The sequence below is a fragment of the Mangifera indica genome, chromosome 1, assembly GCF_011075055.1.
Source record: "Mangifera indica cultivar Alphonso chromosome 1, CATAS_Mindica_2.1, whole genome shotgun sequence".
NCBI classification, from domain to species: Eukaryota; Viridiplantae; Streptophyta; class Magnoliopsida; order Sapindales; family Anacardiaceae; genus Mangifera; species Mangifera indica.
Genome location: NC_058137.1, coordinates 22,249,454 through 22,271,147, shown reverse-complemented (window position 1 = coordinate 22,271,147; position 21,694 = coordinate 22,249,454). Strand labels below are relative to the sequence as shown.

At 33.7% G+C, this 21,694-nt stretch overlaps 3 protein-coding genes across 4 annotated transcripts; 2 read left to right on the top strand and 1 right to left on the bottom strand.

Annotated features, from left to right (window-relative positions):
• The first annotated feature begins 3,211 nt into the window (after positions 1-3,211).
• LOC123218223 (carbon catabolite repressor protein 4 homolog 1-like) lies at positions 3,212-12,685 on the top strand. The gene is made up of 12 exons (XM_044639521.1): positions 3,212-3,922; positions 8,101-8,851; positions 9,324-9,410; positions 9,494-9,577; positions 9,660-9,746; positions 9,840-9,926; positions 11,101-11,154; positions 11,262-11,353; positions 11,458-11,572; positions 11,746-11,893; positions 11,995-12,149; positions 12,271-12,685. The coding sequence occupies exons 1-11, from the start codon at positions 3,765-3,767 to the stop codon at positions 12,138-12,140; spliced, it is 1,809 nt and encodes a 602-aa protein (XP_044495456.1). The 5' UTR covers positions 3,212-3,764; the 3' UTR covers positions 12,141-12,149; positions 12,271-12,685.
• A 997-nt stretch (positions 12,686-13,682) lies between these two features.
• LOC123217297 (protein WHAT'S THIS FACTOR 9, mitochondrial) lies at positions 13,683-16,213 on the top strand. Of its 2 annotated transcripts, XR_006502459.1 has the most exons (3): positions 13,683-14,360; positions 14,918-16,082; positions 16,180-16,213. XR_006502459.1 is itself a non-coding variant. In XM_044638234.1 (2 exons), the coding sequence occupies exons 1-2, from the start codon at positions 14,062-14,064 to the stop codon at positions 15,903-15,905; spliced, it is 1,287 nt and encodes a 428-aa protein (XP_044494169.1). In that variant the 5' UTR covers positions 13,683-14,061; the 3' UTR covers positions 15,906-16,156. The 2 variants fall into 2 exon arrangements, 1 of the variants encoding a protein (XP_044494169.1); XM_044638234.1 differs by lacking the exon at positions 16,180-16,213 and having other exon boundaries at positions 14,918-16,156.
• A 307-nt stretch (positions 16,214-16,520) lies between these two features.
• Positions 16,521-21,238, bottom strand: LOC123217288 (DEAD-box ATP-dependent RNA helicase 37-like). Its single transcript, XM_044638223.1, has 7 exons — positions 21,095-21,238; positions 19,856-20,714; positions 19,667-19,750; positions 18,854-19,096; positions 18,255-18,422; positions 17,923-18,036; positions 16,521-17,692 (listed from the first exon to the last, which is right to left on the bottom strand). The coding sequence occupies exons 2-7, from the start codon at positions 20,645-20,647 to the stop codon at positions 17,210-17,212; spliced, it is 1,884 nt and encodes a 627-aa protein (XP_044494158.1). The 5' UTR covers positions 20,648-20,714; positions 21,095-21,238; the 3' UTR covers positions 16,521-17,209.
• Between the last annotated feature and the right edge of the window lie 456 nt (positions 21,239-21,694).

Sequence of the window (21,694 nt, the reverse complement as noted above, 5' to 3'; positions counted from 1 at the left end):
ATATCAATAATTATTTTGAAAGAAAATTTAAAAATATTATTTAAAAAAAAAAGAAAAAAGAAAAGGAATAAATCCCTTTATTCTGAATTGACAAGAATTTGTTAGAAAATGCCAAATTAGCAAGATATGCTAGATTTTAATAATAATAATAATAATTTAATTAATTAAAATTAGTCAGCAAAATAATTATACTTTCTTTGAATTTTTAAATGGTAAGATAATATCTATGTCTTAATTAATATGAAATCAGATTATTTTATATCATTGATAAAATAGGAATATATAATAGCCAAGATTCCTCCATAAGAAGACATGGAAGGAGCAAATTTTCATTAATGGATGATTTCGATTTGGTTTCTAATGCTGCCAAAAAACTTTGAAAGTGGAAGAGATACCTTCACTTATTTTATGGATATTTGATCTGATTGATGTAAAAGGTTTAGGCTCAAAAATCGAATTGCCTCCCTTACCCCCTTTTTGAAAGGCCAAAAGACTTTTTTACGCCCAAGGTTTGGTACAAAGACAAACTCCCATTCATAAGGTTTTAAAAATTTAAACACACATCTGTCCTTAAATTTCTCTTAAAATCTTTAGTTAAGACTAAAGATAAAACTATTATGTTATCACTAAATTTTAAAGCTCTAAAAGTTTATATCATTTTTTTTTTTAGTTTGAAAAACTAATAATTTTTCTTTAAAATTAAATTTTAAAAAGTTATAATTTGCTCCTAGGGTTTGGAAAACTAATCCAATAAATAGATGATGTCTTTTGATCTAGTGAAAGGACAACAATTTGCATCATCTAGATTTGAACAATGAATTATCTTTTGTCGTTCCTTCATAAAAAGAGAGAGATGACGGTCAAATTTATGGTGTAAAGAGATAGATGACGGTCGAGTTTATCCTCTATATTGATAATTAAATATAATAATATTATTAATTTAATAACAGCATAAAAACAAATTTGACTACAATTAAGTTAAATTTTTAAATTGAAAAGGATGTATGAGAAAGATCTCCTCTTGTTTAATTTAATTAAATTATTTGTAATTATTTTAAATATATAAATAAATATATATTTGATGATTAATAAAATAAATAAAATAATATAAATAATCAATTATCAAAATAATATTTGAATATCATGAGGCGAGCACCCATCTATTTTCTCACCCATTTGACGTTGGTTTTAATAATTATAAGATAATTTTGTCACTTTGTATCATATATATATATAAAATTAAATTAATATTATTTACACTAATAATAAATACAAATAAAGTTACATTTTCATTTATAACTATTTTATATTTTTCTCATTTTCTCTCAACATTGCCCTTTTTGTTATCGCAAACTTTGCATCATAGCCTAGAGCTACTCCTTCCCACCAAATTTGTTTACGCTGAGGGGGCGTTTGGTTTGGGTAATATTTGATTACTAAAATAGAAAGATTACATTGAAGATAGATTACTTAGAAGATTACTGGGTATAAATGATTACTATGTTTGATAAAATTTAATAGGTATAAATAATTATTGTGTTTGGTTAAAAGTAATAAAAAATTACTAGTAAATTATTTTACTTAAATGCCCTTGAATATAATTATTTTTAAATATTTTTTATATTATTTGTCATATTAATTAAAAATAAATTTATTTTGATCTCAAAAAATTAATACATAATAATTTTTCTATAATAAACTAAAGATTACCCCAGTAATCTTTAAATACCTAAGGTGAAGGTGGTAATCAGATTATCACCTATATTATCTGCCACGTCAGCATTGGTAATAGAAGATTACTGTAATCTTTTATTACTGATAAACCAAACAAAGAAATAAAAGATAAATTACCAAGGTAATTTTAAAAACCGTCAACCAAACGCACCCTAAGTGTCGTTTTGGTTGCCAGTAACTGATTTCATGGTTGTTCCCATCTATGTTAGCCACGACCTTGACAATTGTTTTGGTATTAAAATGAATAATAGAGGATTAATTAAGTAAATAATCATTCATGTGACAAAATTTATATCTACATTAACAACTAACAATATAGAAAAAATTTTTGTTATTTATGATATTTTAATAGGACTTTGTTGTTAACCCTTCGGGGTCACCTTAATTGTTTGATAACTAATAATAATAATATGGCCAAATGACTTGTTCTCACTTAAAGATTAGTCATTTGTCAAACTCTAAATTACTAATTTTCAAAAATTTAAATACCCACCTGTTAATTTTATAGTTAACAAAATCTATTAGTATTAAAATTATAATTATAATTTAACTGGTAAATTTTATTTTATTTTCTTATCTTAATTTTAAAAACTCACAAATTTTCTCTAATCTATATTTTGAAAAGTTATATATTTTTTTCCTTTTTTTTTTATCATCAAAACCAGCTTTGGCTACCTCTTGTAGATTAGTCTCACTCCCTTTTAGTGTTGAGTGATGCTTCATCAGCCTAGTCTAACATGAATGCAACGCTTTCTCTCCTGCTCTGTCACGTCAAGATCCGTCTCTGCCTTATACCTTTCGCACAAATCGACTAATTATCTGAGATCCGCCTTTGAAGAAGGCTTCATTGTGACGAAGATGAATCATCATTCGAAATCGAACGAATGTTTCTATGTTTGGCCTTTGTAGTCCATCTATTTATTCGTCTATCTTTGGTTAAGGTCATCTATAGTAGAGAAAGAAGAGAGAGTGTTGTCGATTAGGGGTTAGAGTCTTGTCGTAGGAGAAAAGCTAGGGAAAAGAATAAAATCTTAAGGAGGAAAATGTAACTTTTTAAAACTCAGGCTGAGGGGAAATTGTAATGAGATAAAATCTTGTTTTTTTTAAAAAAATTTTATTGGTTAACTAATAATTATATCTTTAATATTAATAGATTCTATTAACTTTAATGGTTAATGGGTAAGTATTTGAATTTTAAAAAATTAATAGATAAAGGTTTAACAATAAACTAAATCTTGGGTAGGAATAAGTGTTTTGGCCTAATAATATTGACAAGGACCTAAGTATTGCTTTCAGATATTACTGGAGCGAACCTATTTAATTATTATATTTATACTTGAAAACTTTAATTTTTGTCAATCAAGTCCATTCCTTAAGGAGTTTCTTTAAATATTTCGAAACATTAAGGAAATCAAATACGGAAGTAAATGATGTTATCCAAAAAAATAAAATAAAATAAAATACACAGTATCCCTCTTTGTGTATTATTAAGATCTCCCGCATACGATTGCGCGCAGACTCGAAACAAACTTCTCCGCCACCGCCGCTGGCACCGCCACCTTATTTTTGTTTAATTTTAAAAATAAAATTAGAAATAAAATCTTTTTATTTAAATATATAATTTTTTTCCTTTTAAAAAATTTTTATTTTCTATTGTCAGATACACTACTTTCATTTCAAAACATCTCTGTAAAACCCTAACTATCGATCTTCTTCTCTCTCTCGATCTATTCAATCGCTCTCTGAATCTCTTCTGTTCCTTCAATTTATTGTCAATCTCAGTATTCGTGCAAGATCTGTAACCGTTGTTAACGCACGATCGTTTATTTAGGGTTTTGATTTTTTGGGTTTCCGGTAAAGGCTGGCTGGCAATCGGGTCGAGTAAATGGCGGATCCGCCACGTTTCCGCCAGCGTTACAGCATCGACGGTAATATTAATAATACAAGGGCAGTGGTAGCGAAGATAGGTGTTGGTAGATTGGGCAATTTGATAGGAAAACAGAGTGGTAACGAGAGTGAAGAGTGAAAGCATGCTGAGCGTGCTACGTGTGCACCTACCTTCGGATATTCCAATTGTTGGCTGTGAACTTACGCCGTACGTGCTTTTGCGGCGCCCCGACAAGTCCGTCACCACCGATGACGTGTCGGAATCTGCCCCTATTGACGGTCATTTCCTGAGATACAAGTGGTAAGTGCGCGACGGAAGTCAATCAATTCTGCCCTGTTTGATAATATGTTATAGTGAGATACAAGCGAAGTGTGTTTCTTTTTTGTTGGTTGGTTGGTCTTTAAAGTAAAGATGGGGAAGTTTTTAGGGTGTTCTTGATATAATGATTGAATTAGTGATTATGACTATGTATTATTAGCATTTATGAAGTTCTTTTGTGAAATGGGGTTCAATAAATATGCGACTTTTGGTTAGTTCGTTACTTGCATGTAGAGTAACACCACACATACGAACTGATGTATCCAAAACCGTTGTCATCTCTCTCTTATTGCTATCTTATGCATCCTGTCATGTTTATTATACCATCAAACTTTTGCTCTTTTTCTACCATATATTGTATGCATGGTGTTTTGATTTGGCATAATTTTTGCACTAATTTGATTGACCTTTTCAATAGCCCAATTAGATTTGTATTACACTAAAAACCAAGTTAAGTGCTAACTCTATAAAGTCATAGATGTTTGTATTGATGCCAGCCCTATGCAAATCGATAGCAAACCTTACTCAGGTGATAATTATTAATCATTTGAGCTTAAAGCTGAAAATATAGAGTACAAACAAAATCCACTCTAGAATGATTGAATCTTCTTTGTTGTAGCTGTATAGCATGTGCTTTTAGAAACGATTGTGAATGTATCGTGGTTTATGTGTGGTTATTGGATACTTCTAAGTTTTTGAATGGTAAGGTTTTAATTTATGAATGGTAAGGCTAGGAAGCTTTGTTATTGGTTTAAAATGTGTCAGCAAGGCACAGAATTTATTATTCTGCCAACACTTCAGGCTCAGTAATATGTTGTATTTACTGAATGATGGAGGAGTGGTTAAGAATTCAAAGGTTCTATGATATGATAGATTAGCTAATTTCTTGGTGAACTAGGCTTTATTGGCTTGCACCATTTTTGTGACAAGATAAGTAGTCTGAATGTTGATTACTGTGATTGTAACTTTCCCAAGCATCAGATGGTTGACAGTAGTCTGAATTTGAGCATACAAGTCTGAGCTGCATGGTTAGGATTTTGTATTATAGAAAGTGGATGAAGAGTTGAACAGCTAATGTGTTGGTGCATGCTGTTTGTCTATTTAAAAGAATTATTATAAAATAACACTATGAGGGGTTTAGTAAGTGACTGTATAAATGAAAATAACAATCTTCCCTCAATTTCTCTTTTGAGCATAACTTTGCTCAGTGGAGTAATCACCTCTTAGCATTTTTCTTTTTGAACTTGTATTATGCATTCATCAGAAATTCAGCTTTATGTCTTTTAATTAATGTTACAGCATTCTTGGGGTACTTGATTTGTACCTGCTGGAGAGAATTGACCTGCATGCTTGTAGTGTTGAGAATATGTGTTTAGACTGGCTTTATGGTTGTCAATCAGTATATTTATGAGGCTTTCTCTAGAAGCTGAATGTAGATACAACAATTATTTTGTAGCTCACGATTGTTTAAAGCTTATGTATTATAGATAATGTGTTTTTTTATTTAATGTTATCTGACATAGGATTATGTGAAAAGGGGGCAGGGAACTTAGCACATTTAATAGTTTTGCTTTGTTTGCATTTCATGTTAAGTTGTATCATGAGCAGGCTTCTGTGTTTTTTTTTTAATTATCTTATTTTGGTCCTCCGTTGTGTTTTCTGGATAGACGATCTCACTTTTTTAACTTAAAATTATACAGCCTATTGCTTATTGTTACATTGTGGGGGTAAAGGGCAGAAGTAAACTTATTTTATTCTGCATGCAGTTCTTGTTCTGTGAGTAAGCAAAATTATTCTGTGCAAAATTGATATGATCTAATATTATTAATAGAGGATGGCATTTGAAAATGACATTAAGGAAATAGTTATGAGTTTTATTTATGCATAACTGGTTCATCATAGGTATTGCAAAGGCTCAGGGATTCTTGAATACCAGAAAAGAAAGATTAAGCAATGATGGCGTTATGACTCAATTCTTCTTCACCTGATCTAAACCATATAATGCAGCATTGCAGATTCTTCATTTGTCCTCAAATTGATTAATATTTAGTGTTATGGCCAACTTAGGCGAATAAGTTGGGGGAAAAGGGTTTTAGAAGATATTAAGCAATTATTTGGATATCTAAATTTTAATGCTAATTAGGTATCTATGCAGGGCTGGAAGAAGAATTTTATTAGAAGACTACTGGTAATCCTAGGTACCAATTATGCTATTTAAGGAATGAGAAAAGGAGGAATATTAATGAACTTAGGTCATGAGGTGATGATAAACTAATTCTTATGTGAACAGTATTTAGATAGGTTGCATTTTTAAGATAATCAATTGGGAAAGAAACTAATGAGGAAAATGGTGGCCCAATTGAGGACTCAGCATTTCAGTTCTGTGTCTTGTTTGTAATGGTCTTTTAAGGAACCTTGATACTGAAAAATGAAGTATTAATGCAGGCAAGAGGGTGTTTTATGTTATTTCCCATCATGCTTTTTGTTCAATTTGTTTTTATACTTCTTTGCCATGAAGATACATTATGTTAATTATACATTTACTCTTAAGGGCACTAAGTTGATAGCTGTTCCAAGCTTACTACATTGGTGTTTTCATACAATGTGGTATTCATATTCATAATTTTACAGTTTAGTATCTTGGTTTCATTAGGTGTTAATACTGGTTTGTATCTACATGTCCTTGCAACTGAAGTAATAACCATACTACTGTTTGTGTCTTTTAGTGCTCTAAGGATGTCACTGTTGTTGCTGTTGTGTTGTTGTACTACTCCATTACTATCAAGATGTTGGTTATCCACCCGGCCCCATTTGTGTGCACTCAGATATAAGTGTGTAGGATATAATCTAGGTATAATTAATAACTACATATATATTCGTTAGATTTTTGTGTGCTGCTTGTGTAAGTTATTTTGTTTGGAAAATCAGACTAACATAAAGTAGAATGAGTTAAATTTGCATCTCCTCCTTAGGAAGGATGGATCATAACTGCATTACAATATTAACTATGTTACAATATTGTAATTTTTGCACTCTAAATCCATAGATGGAATCTTACTTTGAAGAGATGGATTATAGGCTCCAACAAATTTAACAGCCAAATCTGTCAATTAAGTTGGGAAAAGGGTTTTATAAGATGATCTAAGACCAATTTGGAGAGAACTATATGGGATGTTGAAGAAAGTGTGAATCTCTAGCGGATAAGAGATATAAACATTGCAGCATTTCACTGTTAGTGACATGTATTAACTTGTTGCTACATATCATGTTAAATTTACATGATGATTATTGGAGTGCCTGAACTATTCATGCAAAACATACTTTAGTTCCACTTGTATCAGTGGTGCCTGGCCGCTTTGCAAATCTGGTAGCAATTGAGATACCTAAAAAGGATGAAAGTGACCTAATTTTTGTGGGGAAATTTAATTACGGTAATTAGATTTGAGTAATGTCTAGCAAATATTCATTTGGTGAGATTTTTCATGCAGGAGAATTGAACATATCTTGGTAGCTAGTATGATTTGAGAATAGGAAACCACAAATTGAAATTAATGAGTATCTCAGGAATTAAAAAATGATATTGCAGTTCTTGAATTATTTTTTAAAATTAATGTATTCAGCAGTTAGGTTCTTATATTTCTTGCTGAAAGCCTCAGAATGAGAAACCATCTACAAGAGGTCTTATCTTTAGGACTGCATAGTGATATAAATTGATGGACAATTAATTGATCTTTCTTGAAGAATCAGCTGTCATGAGAAATTCATTTGTAATGTTAACGCTTGAAGTTTTATTTGTAACTATAACATGATATGACACTGTTATGAGCTATGATAATTGTAAGCATCATTTTTTACTAGATGATTGATGTGTAAAGCATGCCTTCTCAGTGGCCATTATGGTCATTATCTCTTTCTTCAAAGCTTACAGCTTTTGCCCTCTACTTCACAACTTAAGTTATTGGTTATCTGTACTGCAATTAGCATCTTAAGATTTATTGTTGACTTAAACATATCTTTTAATACCTTACTATTCTTTTGTTACATTTTGGGATTTGTTCAGCATCTGCATATTAATTTGAGTGGTCTGAGTTTTATATTATAATTTTGGATTGTGATACTGGACAGAATCTTCTTGCTCTGTTCTTGGGTTCAATTTGCAGGTACCGTATACAGAGTGATAGAAAAGTTACTGTGTGCAGTGTACATCCATCTGAGCAGGCCACGCTGCAGTGCCTAGGTTGTGTTAAGGCTAAAATACCTGTTGCCAAGAGTTACCATTGCTCTCCTAAGTGCTTCTCTGATGCATGGCAACACCATCGTGTTCTGCATGACCGTGCTGCAAGTGCTGTAAATGAAAATGGAAATGAAGAAGAAGAGTTATTTGGGCGCTTCAATAGCACAGGCTCTGGAGTTATCAATGCTGGCTTATCTGGTTCTGCATCAAGTACTAATTTGACCAATGGTTCAGCAACTTTATATCCTGCAACAGTTACACAGAGGAGTGGTGAAACTTGGTTTGAAGTTGGACGATCTAAGACATACACTCCAACAGCTGATGATATTGGCCATGTTCTCAAGTTTGAGTGTGTTGTGGTAGATGCCGAGACTAAATCAGTTGTGGGACCTGGCAGCACTCTATTGACTTCGCGTGTTATTCCTGCCCCCTCTCCTAGTCCTCGTCGCTTGATCCCAGTCAATGGAGCAGACACGATGGGGCATCTAGATTCAGATGTCCGTATTTCATCTTCTGGGACGTTTACTGTACTCTCATACAACATTTTGTCTGATGTGTATGCCACTAGTGAATCATATAGTTATTGCCCCTCCTGGGCTCTTTCCTGGCCTTATCGCAGACAGAATTTGTTGCGTGAAATCGTTGGCTATCGTGCTGATATTGTTTGTCTTCAGGAGGTATATATAAGTGCAGTTTTGTTGTCTAAGAATTTAATTTTTGGAGCAATGCTAACTAATTTTGGAACTTTTAGGTTAAACTTTAGCTTTTTGGAAGTTGCTTATCTCGTTAGTCAAGAAAAATTTAACTTGGAATCACTTTCTTTCCTTTAACCTTTTTGTATAGCAGATGTTTTGCCATAAGTGGACACCATAGGGTTAATAAAGAAGTAAATTCATGTTTCCCCTTCTAGCAATACCAGACTCGGTCAAGGATTAATAATGATAATGACCTCTAAGCTTGAACTGATGAGGCTGAAAGTGAATAAAGTTCTAACAAAGAGAAAGATGATAATAACTAGATTTAGTCTGGTTTGCTTTTACATAATCAATTGTTTAGAATCTTTTGTTGAGCAGGTTCTTCATTTTTTGCCAATGGTCTTTGCGACATTTTTGAACTTCTTGTTATTGCTCTTCCATTTCTTTCTTTTAGGTTCAAAATGATCACTTCGAGGAATTTTTTGCCCCTGAACTGGATAAGCATGGATATCAAGCTCTTTATAAGAGAAAAACAAATGAGGTTTGTTTAAGAGCTTAATGATCATATGGACATATGTATTAATAATATTTACTTTTGGTTATTGATTCAGTTGTTCATTTCAGGTTTCCAATGCAAATATCCATACAATTGATGGTTGTGCGACTTTTTTTCGTAGAGATAGATTTTCACATGTCAAAAAATATGAGGTTTGAATGCCTCATTATTTTTTCTCTGTATGCTACATCTTTAGTGTTTTCACATGCTGAAGGAACTTGTACTTGTATGCAGGTTGAATTTAATAAGGCCGCTCAGTCTTTGACTGAAGCTATACTTCCAAGTGCTCAGAAGAAGAATGCTTTGAATCGATTGGTTAAAGTAGCTTGATAATCTTTCAGCTTTTAGTTTTTTTTTTTTTAAAGTTGTGTCTATATGTTTTTAATAGTCCTTGTGTAAATTCTGTATACACAGGACAACGTTGCATTAATAGTGGTTTTGGAAGCAAGATTCAATAACCAAGGAGCTGATAATCCTGGGAAACGACAACTTCTCTGTGTGGTTAGATTTTTCATTATTTTAACTTGCTTGGCATGCTTGCTTTTTTTTTCTGTTGTTTGGAACATTCATATTTGTGATTTATGCAAACACTTTTTTGCCCCATTTTCTTATGTCTCTGATTTAAGGTGCATTATTGGCTGCAAATTGCTTTGGTTCTTGGTTATGTGGGGCTAAGAGTAAGAGAGCACAATAATTGTGGTGGCGTGTCATCACTCACATGTTCTGAAAATAAATTGACGAGTTTGACCTTCACACCTTACGAATTGCAACCCACAGATTGATGGGTTAAATAGCTTATTGATGCTTAGCACAATCCATATATGCCATTATGTGATTATGAAATATTCCCCGTGGTATAAGACTGGCTAGAACTGGAAGTTGTCTGAGTTTGCTTCAAGTTTTTCACCCCTTGGTATAAGACTGGCCAGAACTGGAAGTTGTCTGGGTTTCCTTCAAGTTTTTGCTCTTGACCTGCCCTAAATGTAGGCATTCACTTGGTGACTTTGGTCCATGCTAGAGAATAGGTGCTTCTGTAATAAAAATTTATGTGGAAAATTGTAAAATGATTTTAGTTGACACTAACTTTATATTTTTAAGTTATGTCCACTGTGGTTTTATAGAGATTGGGTTAGTTAAATTTGAGGCACATGTGCTCTTTATTCCTGTTCTACTTATAATCATGATAGAATTTACCTGAAATTGTGTAGGATGGAGTGTTTTAACATGCCCAAAGTTGAATACACGGCCGAGGAATCTTTTCATTTCCTCTAGGAATGTGTATCACAGTCAAATTGTGTAGGACTAATTGGAGTCCTTCACATGTTATAAAATCAGTCTTATTGCTCTCTTCCAAATTTCTCATGTGTAGGAGAGAGCATCAGTATTGCTTTACAAAGTTGTTTCTCCTCGGAGAAAGCTATTGCTTTCAATCTTTGGCTTTTTTCTTATCTTTTTTTGCTCTCTCCTTTGTTTTCTTTCTTTTAAATAGCCGATAACTATGTGTGCAATAAATGGGCCTGACATTGGTGAGGATGTTTTAAGAATTCATTAAAATGTGCTCCACTAAATGAATGGATATATGTGGTGTGTAGATTATATGTAGTGTTGCAGATTTTGATTCATTTTCTTGAGCACCAAATATTTTGACCTTAATTTTCTTGGCTTTGTGTTATAGGCTAATACACATGTAAACATCCACCAAGATCTAAAGGATGTCAAGATCTGGCAGGTACTCATTATTTTTGTCTTGCGTGTGGCTCTGTATTGTTTTCAATTATTTACACTAAATGTTCATCATGTATATTTGTACAATTGTGTTTTCATTTTGCCATTTAGGTTCATACTCTTTTAAAAGGATTGGAGAAAATAGCTGCTAGTGCCGACATCCCAATGTTGGTGTGTGGAGATTTTGATTCTGCTCCTGGAAGGTCTGTCTATTATTCTCATTGTGTAGCTTATTTAGGAGATTCATTTTATTGCATATCATTTTGTATATGTGGCTCCAAGTGTATGCTTTTGAAATTTCTTGCAGTGCTCCCCATGCACTTCTGGCTATGGGAAAGGTTGATCCACTGCATCCAGACCTAGCAATAGATCCTCTTACTATCTTGCGTCCTCAGACAAAGCTGAATCATCAATTGCCATTGGTAACTTATCATTATGATATTGACATGAATTAAAAAACAAAAAGAGATAGATTGATTTTCATTTTTGTTTTTCTTTGGGTTTATGGAGAAAAAGAAAATGAGGGTATTAGAAAAGGCAAATGATGATTAGAAGCTTGTGGATTCTACCTGTTGTGACATTCTTAGTGTTTCAGGTCAGTGCTTATTCATCCTTTGCAAGGATGGGTGTTGGTCTTGGTATGGAACAGCAGAGGAGGAGAATGGACTCTTCAACCAACGAACCCTTATTTACGCATTGCACAAGAGATTTTATTGGCACGCTAGATTACATATTTTACACTGGTGAATTTTCATAACTGTTTATCTCTTTCATTTGCCTACTTTTCTCTCCGTATTCTTCTTTATCTCACAACACATGATTTGGTTAAAAACTTTCCTTTCAGCGGACTCTTTGACAGTCGAGTCCTTGTTGGAGCTCTTGGATGAGGATAGCTTGAGAAAAGACACAGCGCTTCCTTCTCCAGAGTGGTCGTCGGATCATATAGCACTCTTAGCCGAATTCCGCTGCAAGCCTAGACCTAGACGTTGACGCACCAGGGTGGAGAAATTAAAATTTCTTTTTATTTTTATTTTATTATAATAGTCTCTCTCATCATCAACCTGCTGTGAAAGACTGTTAGGTGTGGTACCTTAACACCGATATGTTATTTGTGTTCCAGGTTTTGGAGATGCACAAAGATAATATGGACAGAGAAGCTGATGATGAATAGCGAGAAAAGTACTTTGTAAGAATTGTAGATCTTGTGCGCATGTCGTGTTCTTTCTCAGTTTATCATCCCCCCTGCAATGATCCGTGTTGTGTTATGCCACCTTTTGTCTCATAGAAAATGATTTTGTTTTCATTCAATCTCATCGCATCGCCTGCCTACCGCCCTTTTTTTTTTTTAGCTGCCAATAGAAAATGGTCTAGTTAGTCACCATCTCTGTACTTAAAATTTGCCTGCAAAGGAAAAGTGGTTAGTGGCATGCTTTTGGATGCCCTCCCATTGATTTAGGGTTCCATGTCTCGGATTTTGGTGCAATGCATTTCCTTGTGGTTGCTAAATTGAATAAGAATTTTCTACTTTTTTGTTTTGTCTGTTTTGATATTTTCTTTTCACTATTATTCGCGGCCCAACTGCCCAAGTGCAAAATCAACGTAGATTTCTAAATTATAAAGGAAAAAAAAAAATAGTAGAAATGAGAAGTTAGTAAATAAATTAATGATATTAACCTGTATAATAACAAATGAAATATATCTGTGAATTTCTTCAACATTATCTTAATTTTGTCGGAGCCCTTACAATTGTTAGTCTATTTTGTAAGATATGTGATAAAAGTTTGAGTGATTTTTTTTTTTAATCTAAGTCGACGGCTAAAGAGAAGAATTTTAAGGGGTTAATCTTAACGTGCCTCTTTATATAATTCACTTAGAGACGTATGTTATATTATTTAATATTATATTATTATATGGTTAATTAAATCAATTGTGACAACAATAATGAAGATAACATTGAGAGAGTTTAATTTGAGTAATGTTTTGTACTAAAATAGAAAGATTATTTTAAAGATAAGGTATTTAAAAGATTATTAAATATAAATAATTATTATGTTTGATAAAATTTGATAAACATAAATAATTATTGTGTTTAGTTAAAGGTAATAAAAAAATATTAATAAATTATTTTACTTAAATACTTTTGAATATAATTATTTTTAAATACTTTTATATTAATTAAAAATAAATTTATTTTTATTTCAAAAAATTAATAAATAATAATATAATTATAATAAAATTATGATTATTTTAGTAATTTTTTAATACTTAAGGTGAAAATGATACTCAGATTATCTATCATTGATAATAAAAAATTATCATAAAATAAGATAATATAAATAATAAAAGATAAATTACTAAACTAACTTTTAAATCCCTTAACCAAACAGCCTTCGATTGCGTTGAGGGATGACGGGTGACCGGGGCAGAAAGACAAGGTTCAACCAGGCTGATGTCAATCAGGAAACAATACTAAAATTGAGATGAAATTTAAAAAAAAAAAAAAAAAAGCAATGGGGCTCACGAGCAGAAGAGAAATTAAGTCTCTTTGAGGAAGCCTGAGCTCACCTTTGTGACTGTTTCTCTGCTTCATGTTTCTTCTTCTTTTACTCCATTCTTCCACTTTCTGATTCATTTACAGAACAGAGAACAACTGGAGTTATGTCATGCTATCTACCTGAGTAGTGCCCGGACCCGGAGGAGTGATTTTGCAAAAATACAAAGTTTAAGTCCTTTTGTAAACTTTTCCACCGTGTTCTCCCTGGGGACTTGTTGACTGTAATATTGCTTAAAACCCTTACATTTCACAGCTTTTCAGAAAAATCCGATTCCATCCTTTCTAGAAAAAAACTCACTCTCTTTGCTTCTTCCTCCCCGCAAAATCCTCAACAAAGTTCAAAACTTTGCACAACTCATGATTTTCAAAGCCGAAAACTCAATCTTCTCATTTGCAAAACGGTTTTCATCCCAAACCCTGCTTAAACCCCCCTCTAAATGGCTCTACCAAAGCCGATTCATAACCAAAGTTCGTCTGAAATGGGTCAAGAACCGTGGCTTAGACCGCATTATAGATGTCGATACCGATTTAAAGGCTGCTTGTCTCTTAAAAGACGCGATTAAGCGTTCTTCTACTGGGTTTCTCACGGCGAATTCAGTTTCTGAATGGCAAAAGCTTCTCGGTCTCACTGTTCCCGTAGTTCGCTTTTTGCGCAGGTCCTTTTTTTTCGGTTTTTTTTTTTAATGGATTTTTGCATATACCTTTCTTGTTTTTGATTGGTGTTTGAATTATAGACAAGGTAGTATAAGGTGGGATTTAGAAGTGATTTTGTAGAAGGGTTTTCAGTTTTTTTAAGTGCCTATATGTATATGCTTCTTGAAGTGCATTTTGGATTTCAGAAAGAATTTTAGCCAACCATTACATACTGAACACAGAAGTACTATGAACCGTTTGAAGGCCTTTTGTTGCAAAGACATCTATGAAGTGTTTTTTTTTTTCCCAAGAGAAGTGCTTTTTTCAGATGATTTTGCTTCTCCAAAACCACTTTAGCAAGACTCTATAATCAACAAAGAAGTGCTTTTATTTACTTTCTTTTGAATGAATTTATTTCACATGGTTTCTTGTGTTGCAAAAATATACAGAGAACTTGTAGAAATTTTATGAAGTTTTTAAAATGATAAGAATTAGGGTTTGAGACAAAGTTGTAATAATTATAATATTGGGAAGATTTGAAGAATGGTGTTGACGATTATAATCTTCAATTGTTATGTAGGTATCCAACTTTGTTTGAGGAATTCCCACATAGCCGTTATGCAAATTTGCCTTGTTTTCGACTGACAGATACTGCACAATTGTTGGACTCACAGGAGCAAAATATACACCAAACTTATGAGAAAGATACTATGGAGAGGCTTTGTAGAATGCTGATGATGATGAAGAGTAGGACAATGCCACTCCAATCATTATATTCTTTAAAATGGGATCTCGGTTTGCCAGATAATTTTGAGAAAATATTGATTCCAAATTACCCAGATGATTTTCGATTTGTTAAGACCTCAAATGGGCTTGCTGGTTTGCGACTTGCACAATGGCATGAAGAGTTTGCAATTTCTGCAATGCAGAAACGTAGTGAAAGTTATGAGAATGGTAACGATTATAGGCAATTCAAAAGAGGGCAAACAACATTGGCATTCCCAATGAATTTCCCAAGGGGATATGGAGCTCAGAAAAAGGTGAGAGCATGGATGGAGGAGTTTCAGAAGCTGCCATATATTTCACCTTATGAGGGTTGCAGGCAGATTGACCCAAATAGCGATCTTATGGAGAAACGAGCTGTTGGAGTTTTGCATGAGATATTGAGCATGGCTATTCACAAGAAGACTAAAAGGAACTATTTGAGAAGCCTGAGAGAGGAACTGAATCTTCCACAAAAGTTTACACGATTATTTACCAGGTATCCAGGGATCTTCTACCTCTCTCTGAAATGTAAGACAACCACTGTGACTCTCAAGGAAGGCTACCAACGAGGAAAGGTAGTGGACCCACATCCCCTTGTTCATATTAGAAAGAAATTTTATCATGTAATGAAAACAGGACTTCTATACCGATGCAAAGGTGTGAATATGTTACCTCAAGAAGATGTTTCGCTTGATGATAATGTGGAGAGTGAAACAGAACAAGAAGAGACTGAGGAGGAAAAGATCAGATCAGGTGATGAATGCTACGAGGAAACTTCAGAAGTAGAGGATGACTCTGATTAATAGCCATGACCATCTTACATTAACACACCATATTTTGTTACCTGAAGCAGCAAAAGATGTTTGTCAGCAATTCGTGTTAGTACTTATCTTAGAATGCTTGCTAACATAACACCCTCTGGGAGAATGTACAAGAATTTAGAAGAGAAATGAGGGCTAGAAATATTGATGGAGAAGCAGGTACCTGTTTCTGCTATTCTTTCGGTTATACTTATTTTTGCAATGTGAAAGAATAAATTCAAGATTTATCAAAATCCATAACTCTTACTGGTAGCAGACTAGAGACATGGAACATTTTTCTTTGCCTTCTCGAGATTGCAGAGTAAAGCTTTTGTCATTTTGAGGAGCTGTTGGCCAAAAGAAAAGGAGATAAGAATTTCTAAAGCTTGTCTTGGAAAGAAGCTTCCTTTTTCTGGTTTGCATGCTTGGCCTTCATCTATATCAATTTTGATTTTCAATGTTTTAGCAATTGTGAAAGGCAGTTGCCACATGTTTTACTTATTCTTTATCTTTCATTAATGGTGTTTGATATTTTTTGGGGTTTTTTTCTTCAGTCATATAAAGTATATAATATTTGTCACAGCCACAATAAGCAGTAAAATAGTAACATTGGCATGGGGCTGAAGTAATTATATTCTATAGCAATAAAAGATTACAAAGATGTCAAATACATTCCTATTGAATTGATTTAACATTACAAACATGTTCAAATATGCAGTTTGTCAAGTGTCCACACCACCATTTGCAAAAATTGCAGACCCCTAATTACTTTTCATCTGCAAAAGCACTTTGTAAGCTGCAGCTGTCCACAAAAGCAATTGCTCAATCCTCATTTTGCCAAACTCTCCTTCAATAACCCCAAAAGAATCCAAAAATACAATAAGGTCGGGCAGCTACTCTTACCTACTGAATTTCCCTGTATGTATGGAAAATGCCAACGTATCAATCCACTGCCGTTTCAGGTTACTAAACTATCCCGTCATTTCCCAGAAGGGTTTACTGTTACTCTGACAATAATCAATCCAGTAAAGTTACTGTGCTGGTACCTAATTTCGCTCCTATATATACATATTCTCTACATTTCACCACTTAGAATATATAACATACTAGCAAGTATCTGCAGACATCATAAACCTAATTTGATAGTTTCTATTCAGCACCAGGCTAACCACCATTGGATCCTCCCAAGGCCCCTCCCATAAAACTCAACAAGTCAATAAAATGGAGTCATAATAATCCTTGAATTCTGAAGAAATAATATATATACTCAGAGAACAGTAAGAAACATTTCAGTATAAAGAAGGATGCTAATCCCACGCACTGGTCACACCAGGATCATATCCCCCACCATAACTGCCAGGAACCCCATATCCACCAGTACTATTCATTCCACCATAGTATGGAGTAGCCCTACTAAAAGAGCTATCTTTTCTAAAGTCACGACCACCAAAACGTCCACCAGACCGTCGATTCTTACCACCACTAACAGCAGCTCGTGATGCATAACGAGTAAGCCAAGCGGGTACTTCCTGGTTAGCTTCTTCCATTAGTTCAGATAGTGGCCTTGCCAATGACATACTGTTCTCATTAAAGAAGGCTGTGGCTAGTCCTGTTTTGCCTGCCCGCCCTGTCCTTCCTATCCGATGAACATAATCATCAATGTCATTGGGGAGGTCAAAGTTGACTACATGAGCTACATGCGGTATATCAAGACCACGTGCTGCCACATCTGTTGCTACCAATATTGGTGTCTTTCCACTTTTGAATGATCTTAATGCAAATTCTCTTTCCTGCAAAAAAAAAAAAAAAAAATTTCATCTATTAACTAAAACTTCAGGTAATAACTCAGGATAACATGTAGCATTGGTATCTTGTTATTATGAATCAAACGCCATCAATAAACATGCAGATGATGATTCTAATATAACTGGAACTCAAATACAAGCACAAGTCAATGCACAATCAGATCCAACCAACTTTTTCTTTTCATTTTTTGCAGTATAGATTCTGACAAACTCACCTGCTGTGATCTATCACCGTGAATGGAAGTTGCAGGAAACCCATTCATACACAACCAATATTCCAATGAATCAGCTCCTTTCTTTGTCTCCACAAAAACTAATGTCAGAGCTTGCTGCAAACTTAAAACAAGTAGCATCAATATTGAGACATAAAAATTAACCTATCAAATTAAATCAGAATGAATGCCCCCTGACACAGTAGGATTGAATAATACACAAATACATTGTAAAGGAGGAAAGCTCCCAGAAAATATTCTCTAACAATCACATAACCAATTAATAAGGAACTAAAATAAGAAAGTCCAAAATGTCAAAGATGATATGTCTATACCTTGCCATGAACCCCATTTTCCCTTTGTGCATGCAAAAGGTCCATCAGATGGCTTCTCTTGTCAGACTCATGAACAAACTCAACCCTTTGAACAATAAGATCAGTACTTGACCCGACCCTTCCAACAGCCAGAAAGATGTAATTTGCAAGAAAATCAGATGCCAGACTCTGTTCATCAAGCAGATTGCAGAGAAACTGTCAATTGAAGCTTGGAAGACAATTTTATTTAGAACTTTACCATTCAAAAACTTATTCTCAACTACACATATGATGCCATATTACAGTATTAAAGTAAATAGAAGTAGCTAGCACAACTGCAAAGCTCCAACCCACACAAAAATTTATATCTTGTAACAGTACCAAAACTAGAATATAATGTGACTTGACCATGACTAGGGAAGGTAGAAAAGATATTCAAAGTTGTAAAATATCGAGCGCCATAATTTCACCTTAATATTATTATTATTTTGAACAAATCTACTTACAAAATTAACAATAGTACTAGTGCAAAAACAATATCAGTAGCTCCAATTGTCATGGGGACCAAAACACAACTTGAATAGGTACCAAAGGAAGCCCTAAAAGTTATTGAAACAAACCTGTATCTCTTTTGGAAAGGTAGCACTGAAAAGCATAGTCTGTCTCACACCTGGAGGAGGCATATCCATTTGTTCCACTATTTTTCTGATTTGAGGCTCAAAACCCATATCTAGCATCCGATCTGCCTCATCAAGAGCCAAGTATCGAATCATTTGCAGTGACACTCTAGCCCTCTCAAGCAGATCAACCAATCGCCCTGGAGTAGCCACTAGAATATCAACCCCTCTCTCAAGCTCTCGCAACTAACAAACAACACACAATCAATACAAAATAAATTTAAGCAATAAAAGCTCATGAAATAATCAACAGAACAAGAAGTAGCACAAGAGAAGAAAAGAAAAATAGTACTGTCAACTTATTACAATATAACAGCATAGATAAACACAAAGTAAATGTGATGAAAACAGATCAAGCTATCAAATAAAAACATTTATGAGGTGAATATATGAATTTAATAATAAATTGCAAGAGAAGAATATCACCAAAAAGCAATTCCATGAAGGTTCTGTGGAATGTAGATACAAATACCAAAAAACATATTTCCTGTTTCCCTCCCAGCAAACATAAGCTTTCTAAAAGCAGTTTCTACATTCTACAATTTCAACAGGAATATATTTATATAAGCAGTTAGTGGATATTTAACAACAATTAGTTGAACTTAATTCAAGCAGTAAAAATATTTTTGAGGATAATAAACTAGATAATCCGGATATGGGCCATGAACAGGAGATCAGAATGCCATGAAGTTAACAAATACAAAGCATAAGAAGCCAAAAACCAGAACAACCCAACTTATATCATATAGGGTAAACCTGGTCTTTGATTGGTGCTCCTCCATAAGCAACCACCACCTTAACACCAGTTTGATAAGAAAACTTTCTGGCTTCCTCATGTATCTGCATATAAATAAGGAACAAAAAAAAAGAAACGTTACTACCCAGATAAAAAATCACATGGTCTAATCATGTGTATTACATAAATGATCCAGAACACAATCCCACCTGACACGAAAGCTCCCTCGTTGGGGAAAGAATAAGAGCAAGAGGGTAAACAGTTCGTGCCCCACGGGGTCTCTGTACATACTGCTCTCGCATTATCCCACTAATAATTGGAAAGCAAAAGGCAGCTGTCTTCCCCGAACCTGTTTGAGCACAAGCCATTAAATCTCTCCCTCCAAGAGATATAGGCATCGCATGACGCTGAACCGGAGTTGGTTTAACATACTTGCACCTCCTAATATTAGCATTCAACCTCTCTCCTAAATCTATCTCCGCAAATGTATTAACCGGTGGTGGCACATTATCCCCACTCGTCTCCACTGGAATATCCTCATAAGCATCAAAATTTATCCCTGTATTTTCCTGTTCAACGAAGACCACTTCAGCATTATCATCATAACCAAACGGGTTCACTTCCCGCTCCCTCCGGTCCCATCCTCCAATTTTATTATTCCAACCACTACCACCAACACTTCTACCAACAGAACCACCATAACTTTGAACACCAGAGGCCCCATAGCCAGTTTGACGCCCAAAATCGGGCCTTGAACCACCACTCCAGCGGGACCCACCAGCAGGTGCTGCATAACTTACAGCTGGACGATCACTGGACAGCGATGGAGATGGGGCTGGCGTGCTGGCTGGGGAGTTGGATGAGGGGGGCTTGTTACGGAGATGTGGTGGCACGTAAGTGGCCTTTGTGGGACGAGCTGAGCTCCCATTGCCACTAGATAAACCAGCCACTCCATTTCCACTCTCAGAACCGACCACAGAATCAGCCCATGAAGTTCTCATGATTCAACAAATTTCAAAGGTTCAATCCAACAACTTCTCTTTCCGATACCAACACACAGATCAAAACCCTGAAAAAACAACAATGGCAGTATCTAAAAAACTTTACATATCAAACTTGTCACAAAATATAATAAAAATGTACAAATAGATAGAACACGAGTGTAAGAACAAGCAAACATAAAGAAAAACAAACCCATTTTTTCCACAAATTTCTAAAACAAAATGAAAATCAAATCAGCATCAAATCCAAACAAGTAACAAAATCATGAAAAATGCTCAATCAAAATCACCACAAGTTGAAAATTACAGCAACTACAACAATGTTTAACACATAGAAACCCTATATTTTATGCCGTCGTGAGATCTGACACGAAGCGAAAGTATCGCTCGAAAAAAATAACTATTATTTAAAATTAAAAATCAAAATTAAAATAAAAACAATTCTACCTTAGTTTGAAAAAACCAGATCAAATTCAATCCTCTTTCTTCGCTCGTTCTTTCTTTGCCTCGACTTCGTTTCCGTGTTTTATTGGAACCAAAAAGAAAATAAAAGTAAATATGAAAACAAGTTTTTTTTTTTTTAATATCACTTCCTTTTTCAAATATAAAAAAAAAAAAAAAATTATATTTGGTTTGTCCGTACAACCTGAGGACTGTTTGCGTGAGAACACATTCTACAGCTCGAAGCGTTTGCTTAAGGGGTAATGAAAATTCTGTGAATGTCCTATGTCACGTGGAAGCTAACCGCCTTTCATTTCCATATTAAAATATTAATATGGTAATTTTAATTTTTTTATATAATTATATTTTTATTAATTTTAAAAATAATATTTAAAATAATTTTATTTAATAATATTTTTAAAATAATAATTTATATTTATTAATTTTTTAGATATAATAATAATAATAATTTATATTTATTAATATTTATCATATTATGTATTTATTTTATCAAAAAAAATTATGTATAATTATTTTAAATATATATAAAAATATATATTTAATATGTATTATTATATAATTAAATAATTTTAAATTAATAATTAA